The following is a 23,353-nucleotide window of genomic DNA, read 5'->3' as shown; positions in this document are numbered from 1 at the left end:
CTGAGAGCATCTCATTGCAAAAGCACTTACAGTTCTTAAGTAAATGGAGTGCAGTTTTGTTTTGCAGTTATTAAGTCAATTTTAAGTCCAAGGATTGCCCAGTGCCCATGAAAAAGATGACAAGATGTGAATTCAAATTGCTATATCTTCAGAAGTCTTTTATATTCTCTGACCCAAGTTTATTTCAGCCAGAACTAAATCTTTTCAAAACTCAAAAAAGTATCAAATTTTGACCCCTTGACGAAATTACCACATGACTGGTCTAATGATTGAATCCCTATCCTGATTAAAATAAATTCTAAACCCATCTAAGGCTTCAGTACATCAGTTTCACTGGTATTTTAATAAGGGAGCTGCAATATTAGCAGTCTGGTCTTTCAAATAGGCTACTAAAACAACTGATGAAAGGCTTTTGCCCGAAATGTCGATTCTCCTGCTCCTCGGATGCTGCCGAACCTGCTGTGCTTTTCCAACACCACACTCTCGGCTCTGATCCCCAGCATCTGCGGTCCTCACTTTCTCCTATTAAAACAAATGTCCATCCTGGTGTTTGCAATGGTCCTATGGCACCAACAGAAGTGGGCCCGCTTTTAAAAATAAATGTAGAAAACAAAGCTAAAGAAGCTCAATAAGGTAGTTAGCACCTGTGAAGAGAAAACAAGGTTAACGTTTCAAGTCCCGTGACCCTTCGTCAGAACTGACAGCTGCTCGAGAATGGTGGTATTCGTGTTGATGAAAAGAGTCGGATGGATTTTGCCTCAGCCCCATCCTGTTCTGACGAATGGTCGCTGGACTTCAAACGTTAACTGTCTTCCTCTGCAGCCATATCAGCTGAGTTTCCCCGTACTTTTTTGTTTATGATCTAACATCTAGTTTATTTTTGCTCACATCTTTCGTACAGATTGGCAGTTACGTTTGTACATTCAAAAACGAACACGTTTGAGCAGTTAAATGCTCTGGAACATGCCAGATTCGGCATAAACATAAATGGACTATTTCACAGTTCCAGTAATATGCAGCCAATTCTCCAACTGTTCAAAGTTTTTTTTCCCGAACTTTGTCATATAAAAAAGAATAGGTGTTCATTTCGAATGTGGCTCAAGTTCATTCTATATGACTAGAGTTGACCTCGAGCTCAAATATCTACAGTCAGCCCATGAGGACACCATGTAAGATAAATAGCACAAAGAGGTCATTTCGTCCAGCCAATTTATGCAGATGGTCGATAACTGTGCATCAAACAAACTGATTACCACCAAAAATATATTCGCCAAGTTTCCAGTAAGCGTGCATGATCCCGTTCCCTGGATAAAAGTAGTAAATTAATTCAAACATTTCCACTTTTATTTACAAAACCACGAATTGGGCCAATCCAGGCTAAGGCCCTCAGAGGCGAATCGGTGCTGGGACTGCGTATTCTAGCCGACAAATCAGCAACCCTGCGGCGCACGGAACCATCCCTGGCCACTCCACTGTTTGTTCACCCACCTTCCTCCCCTAAACATACCTCTTATTGTTTATAAAAAGAACTTTCCGCAGGCCCTAGTCCAGGAACAAACTTACCTCAACAAAATTTCCAGAGAACTGTCGTGTTTGTCGAGGGCCCTGCAAACGGCACTTTTCCGCAGGCTGTTCAGCTCTTCGGCCGCCTTGACGTACTCGGCCTGTGATTCCCCACTCGGGTAAGTGCTCTGGATGAACTTGGAGAGTGGCTTCGCAAGGTCCACTTCGGATGATTTCTTCAAAGGCACCGAGACGAAAGTAGTCGCCATCGTCCCCGAAACTGTTGGAAGGTGAGACCGCTCGCGAGCTCTGGCTTCGACGTCGTCCCCCGAATCACTTCCGGAATGATGTCAGCTCCTTCCCTTCCACGGTAACATAAAGCAGCCTGTGTGTGCGTGGTGCAAGATGGTGAGTCACAGGGTTGGGTTGTTTGTATTTTTCCAGCCACTTAACGCAAATCTAAATATGAAATGCTAATATCTCCTGAACGCATTTTGAATATTCTTCCCAAGACTTGCTTGACCAAAGGTCTCATATGAAAAGGTGGCTAAGGAAAGAGGAAGAGCGTGTTTAATCGAGAGGAGACGGAACTAAACTCTGGCTAAACTTTACTATGTTTTATAACACGGAAACAGGTCATACGACCCGATGCAGGTATTCGAAATCATGAATAAACCTTCACGTATGTTTGAAGTTTCCTGAATGAGTTTTTAAAAATCACGTTTCTGCTTCATCGCACCCACCAAACCTGACAAAAGAGTTTAACAAGTCTGCGCAAATATTTTTTAACCCTCTTGCAGTGGCCCTTCAAGTTTAATACCACAAAAACTGGAATCAGGCTGCTCGGAGGTTCTTTGACTATATCAGGATTTTGTGCTGGACCATTTCATGACTTGAACGCCACAGAGGGTTTCAACGTTTGAAGTTTTTTTAAAATTGTACGTTTCACAGTGCTACTTCAATTAGAGTTGTACATATAAATATCCTTAGAAACAGATACTAAAGTAAGTATTTTAAACTAAACGCATCATTATAGACTGCTCACTACAAAAAAAATCAATCACACGTTATAGAAGTATTTTGGATCTCACATACCAAATAGGGTGTTTTCATGTAAACAATGCCATGCAAATTCTGGAAACCAACTATCTAAAAGCATTCCTATCATTTCACTGGCCAAAGTGACAGATAAAACAAGGATGTAAAGAAGGTGTTTGGCTCACTTGCCTTCATTGGTCAGAACATTGAATATAGGAGAAGTTGGGATATCATATGGCTGAATAGGATATTGGTTGGGTCACTTTTTGGAATACTATGCAAAATTCTGGTCACCCTTCGAAAGGAAGGATGATGTAAAACTTGAGAGGGTGCAGAAAAGATTTACAAAGATGTTGCTGGGACTGGAGGGTTTGAGTTGAGGGGAGACGCTGAATAGGCTGGGCCTTTTTCCCCCAGATTGTTAGAGGCTGAAGGGTTATTTTTGTAAAAGTTGGTAAAACCCTAAGGGGCATGGGTAGGGTGAATAGCCAAGTTATTTTTTCGCAGTGTGGAGGAGTCCAAACCTAGAGGGCATAGGTTTAAGGTGAGAGGGGAAAGATTTAAAATGAACCTAAGGGGTAACTTGTTTATGCAGCCAGAGGAAGTAATGGAGATGGGTACAATTACAGAAGGCATCTAGATGTTACATGAACAGGAAGGGCTTTGAGGATATAGGCCAAATAATGAAGGTGGCATTTGGTATGCTTTCCTTTATTGGTCAGAGTATTGAGTACAGGAGTTCGGAGGTCATGTTGCGGCTGTACTGGACAGTGGTTAGGCCACTTTTGTAATATTACATGCAATTCTGGTCTCCTTCCTATCCGAAGGATGTTGTGAAACTTGAAAAGGTTCAGAAAAGATTTACAAGGATGTTGCCAGGGTTAAAGGATTTGATCTATTGGGAGAGGTTGAATAGGCTAGGGCTATTTTCCCTGGAATGTCGGAGGCTGTGGCGTGACCTTATAGAGGTTTATAAAATTATGAGGGGCATGGATAGGATAAATAGACAAAGTCTTTTCCCTGGGGTGGGGGAGTCCAAACCAAGAGGGCATAGGTGTAGGTTGAGAGGGGAAAGACATAAAAGTGACTTAAGGGGCAACTTTTTCATGCAGGGTGTGCTATGTGTATGGAATGAGCTGTCAGAGGAAATGGTGGAGACTGGTACAATTACAGCATTTAAAAGGCATCTGGTATATAAATAGGAAGGGTTTGGACGGATATGGGCTGGGTGTTGACAAGTTGGACTAATTAGGTTGGGATACCTGGTCAGCGTGGACGAGTTGGACCAAAGAGTCTGTTTCCGTGCTGTATATCTCCATTATTCTATTAGTCTAAATGGGACTAGGTCAGATTGGGATGTCCAGTTGGCATTGACAAGTTGGAACAAAGGATCTGTTTCCATGCTGTATAACTTTATAACTAATTTACCTATTATACAGCAGGTGAAATTTAGAAACCATTGCCCAATCTTTTGATGCAGGATGCACTTGTTAAAGCTGACAGGTCTGTAGTGCAAATGCAAAACAGAAATCCACAGTAAACAAAAGACACTACTATACAAAAATTCACGTTCCTTTTGCGCCATACACAAATATTGACTTGCAGCATTTGCCTCAGTTATCTTTCCAACTCATTCCTGATCTGATATACTCGACAGCGAGCTTGTCATCCTTTTCCCTCTAGCTTGGCATGGTCATGAACATCTACAGCAATACCTTCCAAATGATTTCTCTATGTGACCCCATTTTATTGCCCCTGGCTTAATGTGACTCCAGAGTGAAATTTGGGGATGTGAGGGTTGATAAGTGGTGAGGTGGATGGAGTAGTGACGTGAAGGAGTGGGGGTGGGGTAGGATTCTTATGCAACCCTGCAATATAGAAAAGTCAAGATTTAGAAACAGCACTTAAAATTTTAGCACTGTAATAGCACCACAGCCAACACACGTTTTAAAAGTTTGCGCTATAGAAACAGCGTCCCCAATTAGTCAATCGTGTTACAGTGAATTCGTGTTGTCGAAACGCACGTTGTAACAGAACGATTTGTACTTAGACTTTCAGAAGACTTCTGACAAAGTACCCCGGAGGAGACTGTTTGGTAAACCTAAAGCATATGGGATAGAAAATAATGTGCTAGCTTGTATTAATGGCTAACAGACAAAAAATACAGAATAAGAATGAAAGGGTCATTGTGGTCTGCAGTCACTGTTGCAGTCAGATAAACGGGTAAAGTGGCCTGCAGTCACTATCACAGGCAGACTGGAAGAGAAGCTTGAAGTCTCCATTGCAGAGAGATAAACCAAGAAGCTTGGCCTGCAGTCACCATTGCAGTCAGACAAACTCAGACAAGTGGCCTGCAGTCACTTTCACAGTGAGGCTGACTGGCTAGAGTGGTCCGTTGTCACCATTGCAATGATGCAGAGTCGAAGGAGGGCCTGCTGTCTTTGTTGCAATGAGGCAGACTTGCAAACAGTTAAAGTTACCAAGCTGCATGACATCTTTAGCACCCCTGCAAATGGAGCACAGTGTAGATACACCTGACCACAGCCCAATAGGCCTGTCCGCTCAAGGATAGATTTCCTGTTTGCATCCTGACATTCTTGGTCAGATCCACTGATGTCAAACCAGTGTACATCTCTCACCAGTGCCTTCTGCTGGCCAACTGTCACATAGAGGATGACCAGTGGGCCGGCAAGAGACCGTGGAAGCCGAATGTGAAATTGTTGATCCCAGAAAACATTGAGCTCAAAAGGGAGTTCATACATTGGAGAACTGTGAAGCCCCTCTTTGTGTCTCCATCGGACTGGTGGGAAACAGAAAAGTGAAACATCAAGAGGTTCTTTATCCTCAAAGATGTTCTCAAAGAAGGTGAGAGAGAGAGATGGGAAAACTGTTCAAACTCCAGAAAAGCATGCAGAACCTACTTCTGCTGCAGACAACGGGGGTCGATGTCACAGAGGATCTCCAGGAGTTAAAGAGCCAGCAAGCCTTGCTCTTCACCTTGGAGGCCTCCAAGATAATCTTTTGGTCCTGGGTCCTTACTGTAGAGCATGGTGAGACATGCTCATATTCCTGCTTCCAGAAGGTGCATAAGAAGAGGACAGTACTCAGTAGCCTGAAGGAAGAAGATAACTTCGTCATGTCATCAGCCTGATATACTGAGGATCAGCAAATCCTTTTATGCCAGTCTGTACGACACAAAGGCCACAAACAATGAAGCCTCACAGTCGTACTTGTCCGCTGTCATGGAGGTCTTAGATGACACCATGCAAGAGAGGCTGGATCAGCTGTTATCTCTGGATGAGACTACTAAGGCCCTCATGTCCTTAGAAAAGAGTACAACTCCCATAAGCGAAGACTTAACGGCTTAATTGTGTTTAGCTCTGTGGGACTCTAATAGTCAGGACCTGCTGGAGGTGTATGACAGTATGCTTCTGTCTGGTAACATGTGCGAATCGATGAGGAAAGGTATCATCATCCCCTCATCTACAAGCGGAAGGGGAAGAGGGAGGAAATTCAAATTGGCGATGAATTTCACTGCTAAATGCAGATTACAAAATCCTATCTAAGGTCATCGCCAACCGAGTCAGGTCTGCTCTAGGATTGGTGATTCACCCAATCCAAACCTGAGCTGTACTGGGCAGAATGATCTCTGAGAGCCTTGTGCTCCTCAGGGACACAATTGCATATGTGCAGGACAGGCCTCATCAGCCTGGACCAGTAGAAGGCATTTGACAGGAAATCGCACACGTACATCTGGGACATGCTGTCAAAATGGGATTTGGGGAGGGAATTCGCAAATCCTGTACACCAACATCGATGGTGTAGCCTCAATCAATGGGTGGGAATCAAAAAGCTTCCTGATCAGATGCAGAGTCGGGCAGGGCTGCCCACTCTCTCCTGCCTTGTTTGTGTGTTGTTTAGAGCCTTTTGCTGAGTCCATCAGGAAAGGTGTGATCCTGAGAGGGGAGACTATTCCAGGTATGAAGCATGCAGGTCAAAGCCTCCCTCCACATGGATGACGTCACCATTTTCTACTTCAGTCCACTGTGTCATAAGCATCTGCGACCAATTCAAACTGGCCTCGGGAGCCGAAGTAAATCGTGGCAAGAATGAGGTCCATGTTCTTTGGGAACTGGGCTGACCAACCCTTTAATCCCTTCACTAACAGGACAGATTACCTGCTGGGAATATGTTTCAGAGGTCTGAGGTGTGCGCAAGATCTTGGGAGGAGCATATCACCAAGGTGAAGCAGAAACTGGTCTTTTGGAAACACTGCTCCCTCTCCACTGAGGGTAAAAACCTGGTCATCAGGTGTGAGGCACTCTCTCTGTTGTACGTGGTGCTGGTCTAGCCCATTCCCCGAAACTGCACCATTGCATGCACCCAAGCCATCTTCCACTTCATCTGGAGATCTAAGAGGGACTATGTCTGGAGTCCGTGTACAAAACTCTGGATAATGGTGAGAGGAACATAACTCACATCGCCCTCAACCTGATGGCCACTTTTGTGTGCAAATGCATAGACCCCCAGCAGGCAAACGTGAGGCCTGCAGATGCTGGAGATTAGAGTCAAGACTAGAGTGGTGCTGGAAAAGCACAGCAGGTCAGGCAGCATCCGAGAAGAAGGAAATTCGACCTTTCGAGCAGGAGCCCTTCATTAGGAATCCTAATGAAGGGCTCCTGTCTGAAACGTCGATTTTCCTGCTCCTCAGATGCTGCCTGACCTGCTGTGCTTTTCCAGCACCACTCTAATCATAGACCCCCCAGTATACAACCACCAAATGTTAATACATATTGAGGTTCTACCTGTACTCAGTGTTGCGAAGGATGGGACTGGCCTTTTGCCAGGGAACAGTACAAGTAGTTGGACCATTCTGTATCACCTGTCCTTCATGTAGAAATTTGCAAAGAAAAACATTTTTGACCATAAGTTCATTAGGAAGTGGTCAGCACATAGCATCCTCAAGACCCTGCAGGTTAAGGAGAAGGGTGGATTCAGTTGTGCAGTTCGCTGAGCAGACTGTCAAAGTCATTTGGCAGCATGCCTCGTCATCAGAACTTTCCAATAACCATAAAGACATCTTGACTGGTGGTGAGATCCTTCATGTATAACCGGTCTGTCCTCAAAGCAGATGCGGGGGAATTGACACTAACATATTTCCTTTTGGAATGTGTCTTTGCAAAGTTGCAGTGGTTTTTGTCGAGGTTTATCCAAAGCAGCTCTGTGCTCTATGATTTTGTTCCCAGGAATACACACCGAGACAAACATAAACTGTGTTTGGAGGACCACCAACTTGGTGAAAGATGCTTTTTGGTCTATGAGAAATTTGTTGGTCTTCCAGAACAGGGTGTTGACCCTGACCAAGTGTTGCAGATTGGCACATTCCAAGGTCCAGGACGACATGTTGATGGACGAACTAAAGCTTGGGAAAGCTGCTTCCAAGGTGCGGTGGGGAAAGATCACTCTCTAAAGTCTTCCTGCTGAAGTTAAAGGGATCTGTTCAGTTATCAGACCCTCCTGGTGCCTCAAATGCATGTAAATGTAGTCTTGTATGAGTAAGAGATATCTTTGGTTAGTTGGATAGTGTCAACCTTCAATGTTTTTGTTTTCTTAATATGCTACTACACAGGACCAAACTGTGTTTGTGACTATGAATATATATAAAGATTTCTTGATGAATAAGTATATTTTTGAAATTTAAAAAATCAGGTAGACTGGAAGGAGTGGCCTGCCCTCAGTTCCTGATGGAACAAAAAACAAGAATGACATAACAAAGTTTGGAAGGTCAATATTTGGTCTTAGAAAGGGAGGGTTTGAAGGCAGGAAGGTCTAACTAAACTTCAAATCAAGACCTGACACAACCACTTGTATTTCAGGTGTGAGTACCTCTTAATTGGTTGAAGCCTATTCTACTCTCAAGTCTTGGTGTAGTATCCAGATTAGTGGTAAGGTATAATTTGTAAAAAGAAATATAAATAAGTTAATAACTAAAAAAATTAACATCTAATTAAGAGTTAATTTGCATTTGGAGAGGCAGGCATTAATCAAGATCTGTCAGCATTGTTTTGTTAAAGGATGGTTGAATTGAATTTTCAAATAGGTGACCAAGTTTGTATTTGAGGGCAGTGCTTTTGATGTAGTCTACTTGGACTTCAGCAAAGTTTTTTGATAAAGTCCCATATGGGAGACTGGAAACAAATTTAAGAGCCTGTGGGATCCTCGGAAGTTTGGCAAATTGAATCCACATTTATTTGAGTGGCAGGAAGCAGAGAGCAATGATTGAGGGTATTTCTCTGACTGAAATTCCATGTCCAGTGTGGTCCCATAGGAGTCAGTGTTGGGGCCTTTGCTGTTTATGGTATATAAATAATTTAGAGTTGAATGTAGGAAGGTTGATCAGTAATGCTGCAGATGATACAAATGTTGTTGGAGTTGTAAATAGTGAGGAGGATTGCCTTGGATTACAGAGGGATATAGATGGCCTGGTCAGATGGGTTGATGAGTGATAAATGGAATTCCACTCAATTCAGATAAATATGAGGTGATGCGTTTGGGCAGGATAAGTAAGGCATTGGAATACTTAATGACCTGGGAAGCACCAAGGATCAGAGGGACCTTGGTGTGTATTAAGGTATGGTTCCTTAAGGTCAGTTGGATAAAATGGTTAAGAAGTCTTATGGGATACATGCCTTTATTAGCCAAAGCATAGAGTTCAAGAGCAGTGAGGTTATGCTAGAACTGTACAAAGCTTTGGTTAGCCCACAGCTAGAACATAGCAAATCTGGAAATTGTAGATGTATAAATGGACCTCGATGTTCTTGTTAAAAGTCACTGAAGGATAACCTGTAAGTGCAGCAAATTGTTAGGAAGGCTAACAGAATTTTAGGCTTTATTGCAAAAGGATTTCATCAAGAGAGTAGTGAAGTCTTGTTTCAGTTGTATCGGCATTTGATTAGAGCACAACGTGAGTACTGCGTTGTCCTCTGATCTGGAGGCATTTGGCTTCATTGTCTCTGTTTCTGGGGTCTCCGACCTTGTACTAACCTATGCTAGATTTCCGTTTCCATGAGTTCTGACCCTGGACTAACTCTTGCTGTTTGTCCATTTCTGTTGCAAGCACTTGGTTTATGGCCCAATCATTGATCAGAAGTTTTCACCTTCCTTTAACCACTTGAATCCTGGCTCTGACATAGATAGTTGGTCTCTTAATTAAGGCTCAGGCTGGATGTCTGAGAGCTTAAGATTAGTTAGGTGCAACGTTGGAAGGCTACCTAGGACACTTCAACAAGATTATGTATTAAAAACACATTATTCGAATGCTCTTGTCAATGAGGCAGACAACAAGACACAAAAGTTAGTTTATGGTTCAACTCGATTTTATTAATAAAATATTCCTTATTAAATGCACCACATGAACATTTCCTAAATTCTCATCATATTTATTCTTTGTTAGCTCTATCCATCTGAGAAAGGATATTACCCGCAACAGTCCATGCTTGAGCTGAACCAATGAAATATCTGTCCCTCTCTGATGAAGGACTGGCTGTCTTCCATCTGGGAAAAAGCGAGGACCACAGATGCTCGAGAATCAGACAATTGAAAAGTGTGGTGCTGGAAAAGCACAGCAGGTCAGGCAGCATCCGAGGAGCAGGAGTGTCGACGTTTCAGGCATAAGTCTTTCATCTCTTAGTGGGTCAACCAGATTTTCTCCTGGGTCGCCAGATAGTCTTTTGCCACAAGTCTTGCTGCATGTTTTTGCTGAGGGGGTGGCTTCTCAGTGTGTGTTTTTATCCCTGCCCTTGTCCCAGACCTTCCCGAATGTTCTGTGACCTTTGGCCGATGGTGTTGAGAGAGGTTCAAAGCATCCAATGGGGTCACACCAACACCGTTCATTATTTTCAGGGAGGTGAAAAGTGCACATCCTCAGGCACTGGTCAGAAGTTGAGGTGTCAGTAGGTGTGATCAACACTTCTCCATACACAACTTTCGGGCTGGTTGTAACTTGTTCCCCCAAGCCTTTGTGACTCTTTGATCTTGGTTTCCACTGTTCTATGTGGCCATTAGCTGCTGGCTTTAATTTAGCTTGGCCAATTTTCTATCAGATCTGATTTCTCCAGCTGTGGGTCAATTTAGAATGTTGAATTTTGATCCCATGCTTACTTGACCACAAAGTCATACAGATAGTTCTTCTACGATGCAATGGTTGCATTTTTGTGCAACCCCGCATTATAGAAAAATCGTGCTTTAGAAACAGCGCTTAAAGTGTTGGCGATGTAATCACATTACAACCAACACATGTTTTAAAAGTTCGCACTTTAGAAACAGTGTTTCCAATTCATCAATCGCGTTACAGCAAATTAGCATTAACAAAACGCATGTTATAGACATGTACAAGGGGAACAAGAAGAAGAAATGGAGTGAGCAAGGTATCTTCAAGTACAATGGTTACAATCGTAACAAGCTAGTTTGAAAGTTAACCATTGCAAAGAACCAAATTATTTCATCAGATAATGGACATAACAGATACTAACAAACATTTCAATATCACTTTTTTAAATGTTTACTAGTGTCAAAAATATCATTTTTCATTCCAGCTTTACTGATCAAACATATTCATAATTTGGAGCAATATTTAAGATGTGTTGCCAATACCAGACAATAAACTCAGTATTCAACTGCAATGAGGTTCCAAATCCTGGCTATACACATACTTCTTAAAATGTGGGTGCAATGTTCATCAGATCGTCTTGATGTCTGCTCATGCCATACTGCTGTTAATTTTGCTTTATAGATTTCTTTAAATACTTTTTTTAAACCTTTAGCTTTTACCCATTAAGCAAGGGTGTTTACACAAGTTTACTTATTTCTTTATTTTGTGCTTTAAATCAATACTGCTACCTGCACATTGAAATGCTCCAGACCAGTATCACAGGTTGTGAGTATCTACAACTACACTGTCTCCGAGGCTTTTTAGACTTTAGAACTAGGCATACTTCTTCAATTTCTGGATTAGTGATGCTGGAAGAGCACAGCAGTTCAGGCAGCATCCGAGGAACAGTAAAATCGACATTTCGGGCAAAAGCCCTTCATCAAGAATAACTCTCTCTTCACATGCTCCTGCTAGACTGCTGTCTTCTTTCTTAATGATGATGATAGAGTCAGGTGATTGTCATGATTTAAATGAATTTCATTATACCACAATTGAACCAAGCTGATCTTAAATTAATGATCAATTTAGTCAATTCAGTAAACCTAATTAAATGACATGTTAGTACATATCAATTTAGATATTTGAGGCAACTTTAATTAGTTTATGAAAAGTGCAGGGAATTGTTCAAACCAGCTCTGTGAAAGTTGTCTGGTTCTGAAATGATGCCGATTTAAAAACACTTACTGTTAAAAGTTCCATTTAGTTGAATAGCATTTAGAAGAACAAAGCTATCGATCATATAACAAAGTGCAGAATTGTACATTTGTACAGAAAAGGAGCTAGTTGGAACTGGTTTTTGAGACAAAAAATGAAGGATTTGTTACAGAATGAGGTTGTTTTTCCCATGACATCTATACCTTCTCACTGCAATCAAGTTAGTCCTACAATCCTTGTCAGTACATTCAACCTGACTCACCTAGTTTTTGTGTCATAGCTTTTTGTCTGTCTAGGCGAAAGTAAGAACTGCAGATGCTGGAGATCAGGGTCAAGATTAGAATGGTGCTGGAGAAGCGCAGCAAGCCAGGCAGCATCTGAGGAGCAGGAAAAATCAACTTTTCGGGCAAAAGCGAAGGGCTTTACCTGCTACTCGGATGCTGCCTGGCCTGCTGTGCTTTTCCAGCGCCATTCTAATCTTGACACTATAGACTGGCCCCACAAAGAAAAAGGGTCATACTGCCAAATCTAGAATCCTCTTGCATTTGGGGTAAGATAAAGCAGAAAATAAAGGTCATGACAATCTTAAATAAAGTTTTGCTCTAGGGAGCTTAGAGAAGTACAACAAGTATGAGATGATGTGAGAAAGGAAATTAATATAGCAAAAGCGAATACAGAAAAACAAAGGCCAGTATAATTCAGGAAAATCCAAAGAAGTTTTATTGGTACATTAAGAGCAAGAGAATAACTAAGGAAAGGGTTGGAACGATCAGAGATGTCAATGGTAATGAGTATGTGGGCAAGTTTCTTAATGAGTATTTTGTCTCTGTCTTCATAAAAGAGAGGGCTGTTGCAGAAATTTAGCCAAAGAGGACAAATGTGAAATAGTAGATTAAATACGCATAACAAATCGGCAAGTGCCAGACAGACTGACCTCCTTGAAGGTGGATAAATCACCAAGATCTGGTGAATGTATCCTAGCATGTTGGAGGAAATCAGGAGGAAATTGTGGATGCTCGTTTTCTCAACTTCATGAGATGCAGGCAAGATACAAGATTAGACATCTGTAAAACTGCATCATTATTTTAAAAGGATGTGAGAGATAGGCCAAATAATTATAAACTGCTCAATTTGAACTCGCTGGTGGGCAAATTACTGGAATCAATGCTGACAGATAGGGCTAACTATTGCTTTTACCTTGAAGAGGTACAGATTGATCAAGGATAGTCAGCTTGGTTTTGCTGATGGAAGGTTGAGGTAAGGTATTTGACAAGGTTCCAGATGACAAACTGTTAAGAAAAATCAGAAAAGGCCATGAGATACAGTAAATTGTAACAAGCTGAATCTAAAATTGGCTCAGTGACAAGAAACAATTGTTATGGACGACGGATGTTTTTACAAATGGAAAGTGATTTCCAATTGTACCAGAGATCACGATTTTGGGTCGTTTGTTGTTTGTGATACATATTAATTATTTATATTTCAAAGTGTAAGGCATGACTGGGAAATTTGCAGATGACAAAAAAGATGCACAGGCAATTATAATAAAGAGAGTCGCTGTCAATGGCATGAAGCTATCAATGGTTTGGTGGATTGGGTGGAAAAGTGGCAAAATGGAATTCAATCAAAAGAATTGTGTGGATGTACATTTTGGGAAGGCAAGCAAAACAAGGGAATATACAATAATAGGGGACATATTGTGAGGATAGAGGTGGTGAGAGACATTGGAGTGTCTGTACACAGATTTGTGAAGGTAGCAGAACAGGTACATAAGATGTTAATAAGTCATATGGTATGCCTTATGCCTTCCTTCATTGGGTGAGGTATTGAAAATGAGAGCAGGGATGCAGTGTTTAAACTGTATGAAACTGGTTTGGCCACAGCTGGAATTTTACATGCCTGGATCTATATATGAAGCATCGGAAACTAGAAGGCTACTGTTGCTGGTAAATGAGATTAGAGTGGACAATTGGTTTATTTAGCTTGCACTGACATGGTGAATTGAATAACCTTTTTCTGTGCTATAACTTTTTTATGGTTCTGTGACTCATGTATAGGCAATTCATCACTGTAGTCTGTTCTGCCACTCAATCAGATCATCGCTGATCGATACCTGAACGCCACTTGACCTATATCTCTTCAAACTTATACCAAAGCAAAAAAGATCTTGCTAAAATAAAAGTCTGGTGTAAAACTTTTAATCAGTGCTGTGTCCAAACCATTTTAGGGAGAGAATTCTAGATTCAATTACACTTTGTTTGAAAAATTGCTACCAGATTTCATTCTTTTTTTTTAAAAACATTAATTCATGGAATGAGAGCTTCACTGGTTAGGCCAGTATTTATTGCCCATCCCTAACTGCCGAGAGGGCACTTTAAGTTCAACAACATTGCTGTGGGTAAGGAGATTCACGTAAGCCAAACCAGGTAAGGATGGCAGTTTCCTTCCTAAAATACATCAGTGAACCAAATGGGTTTTTCCAACAATCAACAACGGATTAGTGGTCAACATTAGATTCTCTACTTCAGATTTTTATTGAATTCAAATTCCACCCTCTGTTGTGACAGGATTTGAACCCAGGTCCCCAGAAGATTGCCTGGGTCTCTGGATTAACATTCCAGGGATAATACCAATAGGCCATCATGAAGTTTAAGGACATGCCTCTTTGCAACCTACCCAGTAAGGGAATAAACTAATTGTTGTATCTCTCAAAGTAATTTCAAATATCTCTATTACACCACCCAGGGCTAATACCACTAGGCCATCATGAAATTTAAGGTTGTGCCTCTTTGGAACCGACCACTAAGGGAATAAACTGATTCATCTATCTCTCAAAATAATTTCAAATATCTGTATTAGACCAACCCTCATCCCTCTACGTTTAGGAGAATGCGAAGAAGTTTGAGCAGCTTTTTCTCATAATGTAAGTCCTGGTATCTTTCCAGTGAGTCAGCGCAAAACCCACTCCAAACTTGGTAATTATATCCTTCCAGAGGTGCGTTGCCCAAAACTTCTCAGCAGACTCCAGATGGGACCTGACCAAGGCTCTGTAAAACTGAGTAACTTCCTGTTTTGCATTTCCATTAGTGCTTTCTTCAGCTTTATATTGACAGCTACAGACAGTGGGTCTGAGCTATAGTCCCAAAAGCCTTTTTGTCCCCCAAGTAAATCTAATTATAGGTCTACTAAATGTTGGATATCTTGTTTACATTTCATCCATTCAAAGGAAAGTATGATTTTACTTACTATCATAACAAAAACATTTTGAAATGGCATGTGATTTTAAGAAATTGCAGGATAAACAACAATAGCAGCTTGCTATTATGGCACAGTAAATGGAGAAAATAATTTCCCAAGACATTGTACAGGTGCATGAAGGAAAACAAATAGGGATCTCATAGAATTGTGCAAGATTATGATAGGTTCAAATAAAGTAGATGAAGGAAGGTTTATTTCATCAGCTGCTAGTGCAAGGAATGGAGGACATAGCTTACAGCTTTGGGCAAAGGATTCAGGTCACATGTAAGGAAGAACATTTTCTATGCAGCAAGTAGTAATGACCTCAACCTGCTACCTATGGGGGTGGTAGAACTGGAGACAATCACTGATTTCATACACAAACTGGTTTGGCTCTTGAAGGAGATAAACTTTCAGAGCTACAGAGATAGAGTGTGGGAATGGTATGGATTTGATTCCTCAACAACAGCATGAATTCAGTGGGAAAAATTACTTCCTTTAGTGTTATACCGACTTTGTGACTTGAGGTTGAACAGCAAAACTGCAACTGATATTTCGGGGCTACCTGATAAAGACCTGATGCCCTAAGCATCATAATTTTGCAACACCCAGCACCCATTGGCAGCCATTTGATCTCCTGGGCAAGTTGAAAAACAGACAAATATAAAACCAAGAGATTATTGTCTCTTGAATGTTCTATCTCAAAATCCAAAACAAATTGATCTAAAGTTAATTTTGAAGCTATTGAGAATATGTCAATAGAGAATAGATAGCTATCTTTAAAGTTAAAAAATAACTACACCCACAAATGAATCTAAATGAGGTTTGCATGCTATTATTCACAGTTCAGGTAACTATTCAGCTCAGCAATTAACTGTCAGTCATCATTTAAATTGTACAAGCAGTCACCTCTGCCAATCAGAATCTACTACCAAACAATCAATGTTCTATTCTCATATAGTATAAAACATTGTTGCTATTTTGAAAGATATTCTTGCAAACGTTCAGGTGTGACACATAAAAAGCTTTGTCACAACATACCATTTTTAGGAATGCTCATCTTCACCTTTTGTTATGTCATTGACCAATTCCAGTATGTCAAAATATAACAGCTGATTTTCATAATGCTGACCTAGTGTTCAAATAATTTTCCAGTTAATATTGTTGAATTGAAGTCCTTTGATTTTTCAAAAGAGAAATAGGACACACTGAAAGTACATGACTGGTCCAGGAACATCATAAAGAAAGGGCATCATTTCAGGTACACATACTTATTATAATCCTAGACCAGATGCAGGTTTACATTATGATCAGGCTAAGGACAAGTCATTTTCATTTTTAAAGTAGACAAAGTATGAAATCCAGCAGACCTACTAAGTGAATAAAGCCACAAGACTGTATGGATTTGAAAAAAAAAGAACTTTATTAGGAGAAATGAAATTGGAAGAGTAATACAATCTACAATATATGCTTAACCTTTTGCTAATACCTAAAATTAACATGTGGTAAGTATTTATTTTTATTCATCATCATGGGATTTGGGCATCATTCACCTGGCCAGCATTTACTTCCATGTCTAGTTGCCTTTGAGAAGATGATAGTGTGCTGCTTTCTGGAACCGCTACAGTCCATGTGCCATAGATAGATCTATAATTCCATTAGGGAAGGAATTCCAGGATTTTGACCCAGCGACACTGATTTATTTCCAAGTGAGGTTGACAATTGGCTTGGAGGGAAATTTGCAGATAGTGGTGTTCCCATGTGTCTACTGCCCTTGTCCTTCGAGATGAAAGTGGTAATATGTTTGGAAGGTGAAGTAAAAGGAACCTTGGTGAATTTCAGTAGAGCTTCTTTTAGATGTACACACTATTGCTATTGAGCATTGATGATGGAGGGAGTGGATGTCTAGATATATTGTCAATCAAGTCTGCTGCTTTGTTCTGGATGTTGTTAACTCCTTGAGTGTTGTTGGAGCTGTATTTATATGGCTAGTCCTGTTCAATCTGGTCAATGGTAACCCTAGAATGCTGATAATCGGAGATTCTGTGATTATAACACTTAAATTAAAGGGGCAATAGTTAGATTCTCTCTTGTTGGAGATGGTCATCACTTGGTTTTTACATAGTGCAAATTTGAGGAAGGCTCATTGGTTCTGAAATGTTAACTTTGATTTTTTCTTCACAGATGCTGCCAGATCTGCTGAGCTTTTCCAGCAACTTCTGTGTTTGCGTGCAAATTCGATTTACCACTTTTCTGTTCTGTTCTGTTCAGATCTTGTTGTATTGGGACGTGGACTGCTTTAGTTTCTGAGAAGTCAAATATTGTGCAATCATCAGCAAACAACCCCACTTCTGATCTTTGTGATGGTAGGAAGGTCCTTGATTGATCAGCTGAAGATGGGTGGGGCCAAGACCCTACCATGAGCAACATTTGCAGGGATGTCTTGGAACTGACATCACCTGATTTCCAACAACCACAACCGTCTTCCTTCATGCCAGGTATGATTCCAATTAATGGAGAGTTTTCCCCAATGCCCATTGACTTGGTGTTTGCTTCGGTTCCTTGGCAGTCAAATGTGGCCTTGATGTCAAGGGCAGTGGCTCTCACATCACCGTATTACTATGGACTGAACATGCACAGTGCAAATCAAAGAGCAAATGAGATCAAAACAGGTCCCACAGATTTCTCAGCCCCAGATGTTCATGATATATCCAATCTCATTAAACTTCACAAGGGTTTACAGTTCTTTAGGTTTGCTGATTAAAACATCTGCCCCATTATGGACTGCGTCAATGACCCAATCTGGTCAATTTTCCCTACTTTTGTGGATTCTATGCTTCCCTTGACTACAAAACTGAGTTGCAGTACTCATTCACAAACGTAACTCCAGCTCTTCAGTGACAGCCAGATTCACTGAGCCAATCCTGACCCTGGGTTTTAATCACACAAACTCCAATCTTGCTCAACTGCATTGGGCAAATACTACATGTGAGCTTTTCAACAGCCACTCACTCAGCTGCACAGATGCATTAATGCTCGCAGGCTTTTACTGAGCCCACTCACAGCTTCCCAAAAACAATCAGTAACCTTCCCATTTTCTTAGCTCCCCAGGACTTCTGTGTCCTGCCTCCAACACTTAGCTGCTCACTAAGAACTTCTTCAGTTCTAACAGCTCTGTGCCATTGAGTTGTCCTGACTCCTCACTCTGTTCACTGCACTGCACTGAATCTGTGTAGTTTAGCTGACTTCCAGCAATGCAACCAGTACTATGCTAGTACTCCTAACATGGAGTCTGCCTCTGTCTGTCTGTTTGTCTCTCTTTCTCTCCAATTCTGTATCCTTTGAACTCTGAACTGTCCTGAGCGCTTTACTGAAAACCTTGCAATAAGCCTTTCACCTACTGCCGTGCAGATTTTAATGCAGCCACCTAGCAGTTATTAGGATTGAGCATGCTCTAAAGGCTACATTCTAACAGAATGCCAGAAAATTTGGAAAACATTGCAAACTTCACAATACTCCAAATTTTGTCTGATTAATGTCCAGAGGCAGCAACACTCCAGTACTTTTATACTTGATACCCCTTGCAATAAATGCAAACATTCCACTTACATTCCTAATTATTTGCTGCACCTTCATTTAGCATTTTGTGATTCAGGTGCTGGGTCACTTAGATTGCTCTGTACCAGAGTTCTACAATCTCTTTCCATTCACATAACACACTTCTTTATGATTCTTCCTGTTAAAGTAGACAAATCTACCTTCTACCTTCCATATTATTGCCTATTCACTGACCATAGCTAATCCCTCTGTAGACATTTTGTGTCCTCTTCAGAAGTTACCTATCTACCTATCTTGAGTCATCAGAAAATTTAGCCACCATATATTTGGTCCCACCATCCAAGTCATTGATTCGGAGTTTAAATAGTTGAGGCCCCAGATTTGATTCCTGAGTTACTCTATTACTGTTTGCTCATCGAAAATCATTCACTCAATCCCTACTCTCTGCTTCCTGTTAGCTGTGCAATCTCTAACTATCCTCTACATTATGAGCTCTTATTTTGTTTAGTAACCTTTGAGTAGAATTGTAGAATCCTACAGCGTATAAGCAAACTATTCAGCCCATCGAGTCCACACTGACCCTCCAAAGAGCATCCCACCCAGACTCACCCCACCTCCTATGGCTAATCCACCTAGCCTGCACATCTGTGGACCCTACGGGCAATTTAGTATGGCCAATCCACCCAACTTGCACATCTTTGGACTGTGGGAGGAAATGGGAGCGCCTCCAGGAAACCCACGCAGACACAGGGAGAATAGTTTGTTACTTTCTCAAAGAACTTGAACAAGTTAGTAAAACATAAATTCTCATTCTTGCTCTGCCTTATTATATTACCATTTTCCAAATATACTACTATTCAGTAAAAATCACTTATCTGAGACTGAGGCTTGGAAAGCTAACACCTGTCTAGCATCCCTCTCCGCTCATGCATTGATGTTGCTTGATGTCCTATATCTATCCCACTGACTATGGTCACTGATGGCATTTATTTTTGCCGGGTGCAAGGTATCATTTACTTGCTTGCAGCGTTGAAATGTCTTGTTTTGGATCCCATGAATGCAAAATACTGCTGCTTCGGCCATCTTGATCAAGTGGGAAGGCTTCCTGCTGTCATCATTAGGAAAGAAGATGCCCAGACAGTTTGGTGGAGAACCTGCAGGGAAATATTTAAACAGATTTTGGTACTGGAACACAGCAAATGTGGGTATTCACTAGTGGTGGTGTCACAGTTGTTATATAAATCCACACAAATCCAGTGGGAATGACATATCTGAACTGGAAAGGTTACAACTGTTCTGCAAAATCAGAAGTAAAAGATCAGAATGATGCAAGTGGGGTGGGGGTGAGGAGGTGTTCTGCAGCAATTCTACAAATCCAATTGGAGGTTACAGATTAAAATTAAGTGGACCACAGTAGTTTCCAAAATCATTAACTGTTTACAATTGGCAATGCTGATTTTGCTGGTATGGATGATAGAGTGTGGATTCCTGTCAGATGCCTGGGTCTTCGAACTCATGAAGTAAAGGTGAGGCTGGTGAATTCCTGTCTGCTCCTATTACATGATTGACCAGGGCACTCATTTTGACATCTCATTTTGCTTGGCCATCACATGATAACACATTCTATTTTCAAGCTGAAATGCCAGGCACTTCTGGTCCCACTAGCTGAATATATGATGCTGGAAAAAAATTCTGCTTTAAGTTCCTATTTTTGAAAGTAGAAAATTGATAATTTTTAAAACATGTAACAACACATATTGTTATTTTATAAATTTGAAGGAAGCCAGGTGGGTAAATTAAATTTTACCTGTGAATCTTGGATTAGCAGAGCATATTGATACACAGCCAAAATTAACAAATATTCTTGTGAATTCATCTGATTTAAGCTTGACTGCTTTTATAATTTTTATACATTTGAGAAACAGAATCGACTAATACACACTTTTAAAATGTAGACTTATATATCATGCAAAAATGTATTTGTTTTTATGACTCATTCCTCTAAAGAAGTTGGATAACTAGTTCAGTAGTTTATCATCATAAGCCTGAAGAAACCAGCTTCTCGATGAGGTTGAGGCACCAAATTAAGCCTCTAGAAGTTTGAAATATACTGCTTTAAATTTTGTTATGTAGTTCTTGAGCCTTCTGCCTGTTATGATCCCAGACAAAACTGAAAACTATGCTATAATCTGGTTTGGGACAGTTTATTTTTAAAGGTGACAAAAAGTGATTTTCAATGGGATTATTAAAAGAAAAAAGTCACAAGATTCCATGTCTTTGAACAAACAGTACTTTCCAATATAAATTGGAACAATAGGATAATCTACAACTTATTTCTACTAACCAGAATTAAGAAGTGCTAAAAATAGGTAATACATGTGATCGAGCACCCCACTGTGCACATCAAATAGCAAATGTGATCAAGACAGATCCTGTGGATTTCTCAACACCACTTCTCATGGTAATGTTATAATGGGTCATCAAATCTCATTAAACTTCACAAGGGGTCACAAACTTTTATTTGGGATCACAATTCTTAACCTGTGTCAATCTGGCCTTAAAACCTGTCTTGAGAGCTTGTCTGATATGGGCTACCTCACTATTTACTTCTAAAATTTCTTACTAAATCTGCTCTCCTTGAAGAGGTTAGAAAGCCACAAAGAGATCAATTCCATATTTTACTTCTCTTTCAAGGCATACTGGGGACTGAAGGGTTAAACATTCCACTACCAAAGAGACTCATTGCAGTATCAGTTGCATGTCTGTCCTCTTATAGAATAGACAGAACAGCTCAGTAGGGAGGAGGCTGACTGAATCTTAGAGAAGGAATCCATTGGAGCCACACGTGTGGATTCCTCTGCAGCCTCAGGCAAAGGTATTTGTCCTCCCCAGACAAGACTGATAGCCTTGGCCACAACCCTGTTAAACTGCCTCCTCCTCCCATTTTCTTGCTTCCCCTCCGTATGAGCATAGGTATGTGAATCCCCATTGAGAACAGACAAACCCTTCTGTTTTAATCTCTTCCCATCAACATATGATCACGAAGAATATGATCATTAGTCCCTGTAATCCATTCACTCGTTATCACAGGACATCGACATTCACCGGGCCTTGTAAAATTATAATTGTCATTATATTGTTTAAGATGGGCAATCACCCATGTGACTTATAGACCTTTTCTATTATTCCTATAAAAAAGTACTGCCTTTGTGTGTAGAGCAAAGATTCGTGGAGAAGTGTCACCACGAGTAGACGCACAACTACTTTTGGGGACATTGAGAATCTCTCGCCGGCTGTCCGATAATAAAGCATCTACCATTGTGCTGAAACTTGTGACTCCGGATTTGTGGAACAAAATATACATCACCGTTTGGTGCCATGACTAAGACGTCAACATCGGGAATGTCTCACTGGGTTGAGTAAGTGAAACGCAAGTCGGAATTGAACAGAACAGAGCAATAAGTGCGCCTCGGGGTATTTTACCCAGACTGCTCCTTGTGTTCAACCAGACAATCTGTCCCTCGCCCAGTGGAACTGGTACCTTGAAGAGGTCGAACGAACCACCTGGATTCAGCTTGTAAGGTTGGAAAATTTTGTCAGATTGTTCTGAATTGCTGCGGGTAACATTGGCTCCTCTGTATTGTTCCTGTAGGAAAAAGGTCGGGACCTGGAGACCCCAGTCAGGGAAGTGATCATCACTACCTGACAGGTTCGGTTTAGGAAGCTGCCTCTTTCAGATATGGCCGGTGGAAATTACTATATAAGGAAAGAGGGCAGCTCAGTAAATTTCTCACCCCGCAGTATGGACAGTGGAAATTGTTTATAGCGGAGCAAGGAGTCATAAAGTAAAATGGGATAGTCCCTCTATGTAGTTGGGAAGGGGGACAATCTGTGAGAAAATACCTGATCAGGAAAATGGTTATAGGCCCGTCTAAGAGATTGGTCATTTTGGTAATTTGTAATATACAAATTAAAGGATATCCAGTTTGAATTTTTGATTGATTGTGATGGAATGTGTGGTGAAAGCTTTCATTTGAATGGTAAATTGATTCCAAAACTATGACTTAGCACTTTTAATTGCAATCACATTAAATCAATTGATCAAGGTGCCAGTGTTTAGGAGAAAGTGAGGACTGCAGATGCTGGAGACCAGAGTTGAAAAGTGTGGTGCTGGAAAAGCGCAGCAGGCCAGGCAGCATCCGAGGAGCAGGATAATCGACGTTTCGGGCATAAGCCCTTCTTCAGGAATGAGGCTGGTGTGCCAAGCAGGCTGACATAAAAGGTAGGGGGGTGGGAATTTGGGGGAGGGGTGCTGGGAATACGATAGGTGGAAGGAGGTGAGGGTGACAGGCCGGAGAGGGGGTGTGGGTGGAGAGGTCGGGAAGAAGATTGCAGGTCAAGAGGGCGGTGCTGAATCCGAGGGTTGGGACTGAGACAAGGTGGGGGGAGGGGAAATGAGGAAGTTGGAGAAATCTACATTGATCCCGTTGGTTGGAGGGTTCCTAGGCGGAAGATGAGGCGCTCTTCCTCCAAGCGTCGTGTGGCCAGGGTCTGGCGATGGAGGAGGCCAAGGACCTGCATGTCCTTGGTGGAGTGGGAGCGGGAGTTAAAGTGTTCAGTCACAGGGCAGTTGGGTTGGTTGGTGCGGGTGTC

The 23,353-nt window shown here is 41.3% G+C and overlaps 1 protein-coding gene and 1 long non-coding RNA gene across 5 annotated transcripts in view; one reads left to right on the top strand and one right to left on the bottom strand.

Moving 5' to 3' along the window:
- Positions 1-1,839, bottom strand: part of pdcd6ip (programmed cell death 6 interacting protein) — a 100,070-nt gene extending 98,231 nt beyond the window's left edge. For 2 of the 4 annotated variants that reach the window (XM_043688855.2, XM_043688857.2), the window contains exon 1: positions 1,564-1,839. In XM_043688855.2, coding sequence (XP_043544790.2) covers positions 1,564-1,772 — 209 coding nt within the window. In that variant the 5' untranslated portion in view covers positions 1,773-1,839. The remainder of the gene's footprint in view (positions 1-1,563) is intronic. The other 2 variants (XM_043688858.2, XM_043688859.2) reach the window with 1 other exon arrangement.
- LOC122549300 (uncharacterized) lies at positions 1,799-22,772 on the top strand. The gene is made up of 3 exons (XR_006311486.2): positions 1,799-1,911; positions 17,414-17,640; positions 21,918-22,772. It is a non-coding gene; the product is annotated as an uncharacterized LOC122549300 (long non-coding RNA).
- The last annotated feature ends 581 nt before the right edge of the window (positions 22,773-23,353 follow it).

Source organism: Chiloscyllium plagiosum, unplaced genomic scaffold (assembly GCF_037043375.1).
Source record: "Chiloscyllium plagiosum isolate Xiang-an unplaced genomic scaffold, Cpla_swu_hap1 HiC_scaffold_4, whole genome shotgun sequence".
Classification (NCBI taxonomy): Eukaryota; Metazoa; Chordata; class Chondrichthyes; order Orectolobiformes; family Hemiscylliidae; genus Chiloscyllium; species Chiloscyllium plagiosum.
The sequence above is the reverse complement of the archived record's forward strand: the minus strand, read 5'-3'. Positions and strand labels throughout refer to the sequence as shown.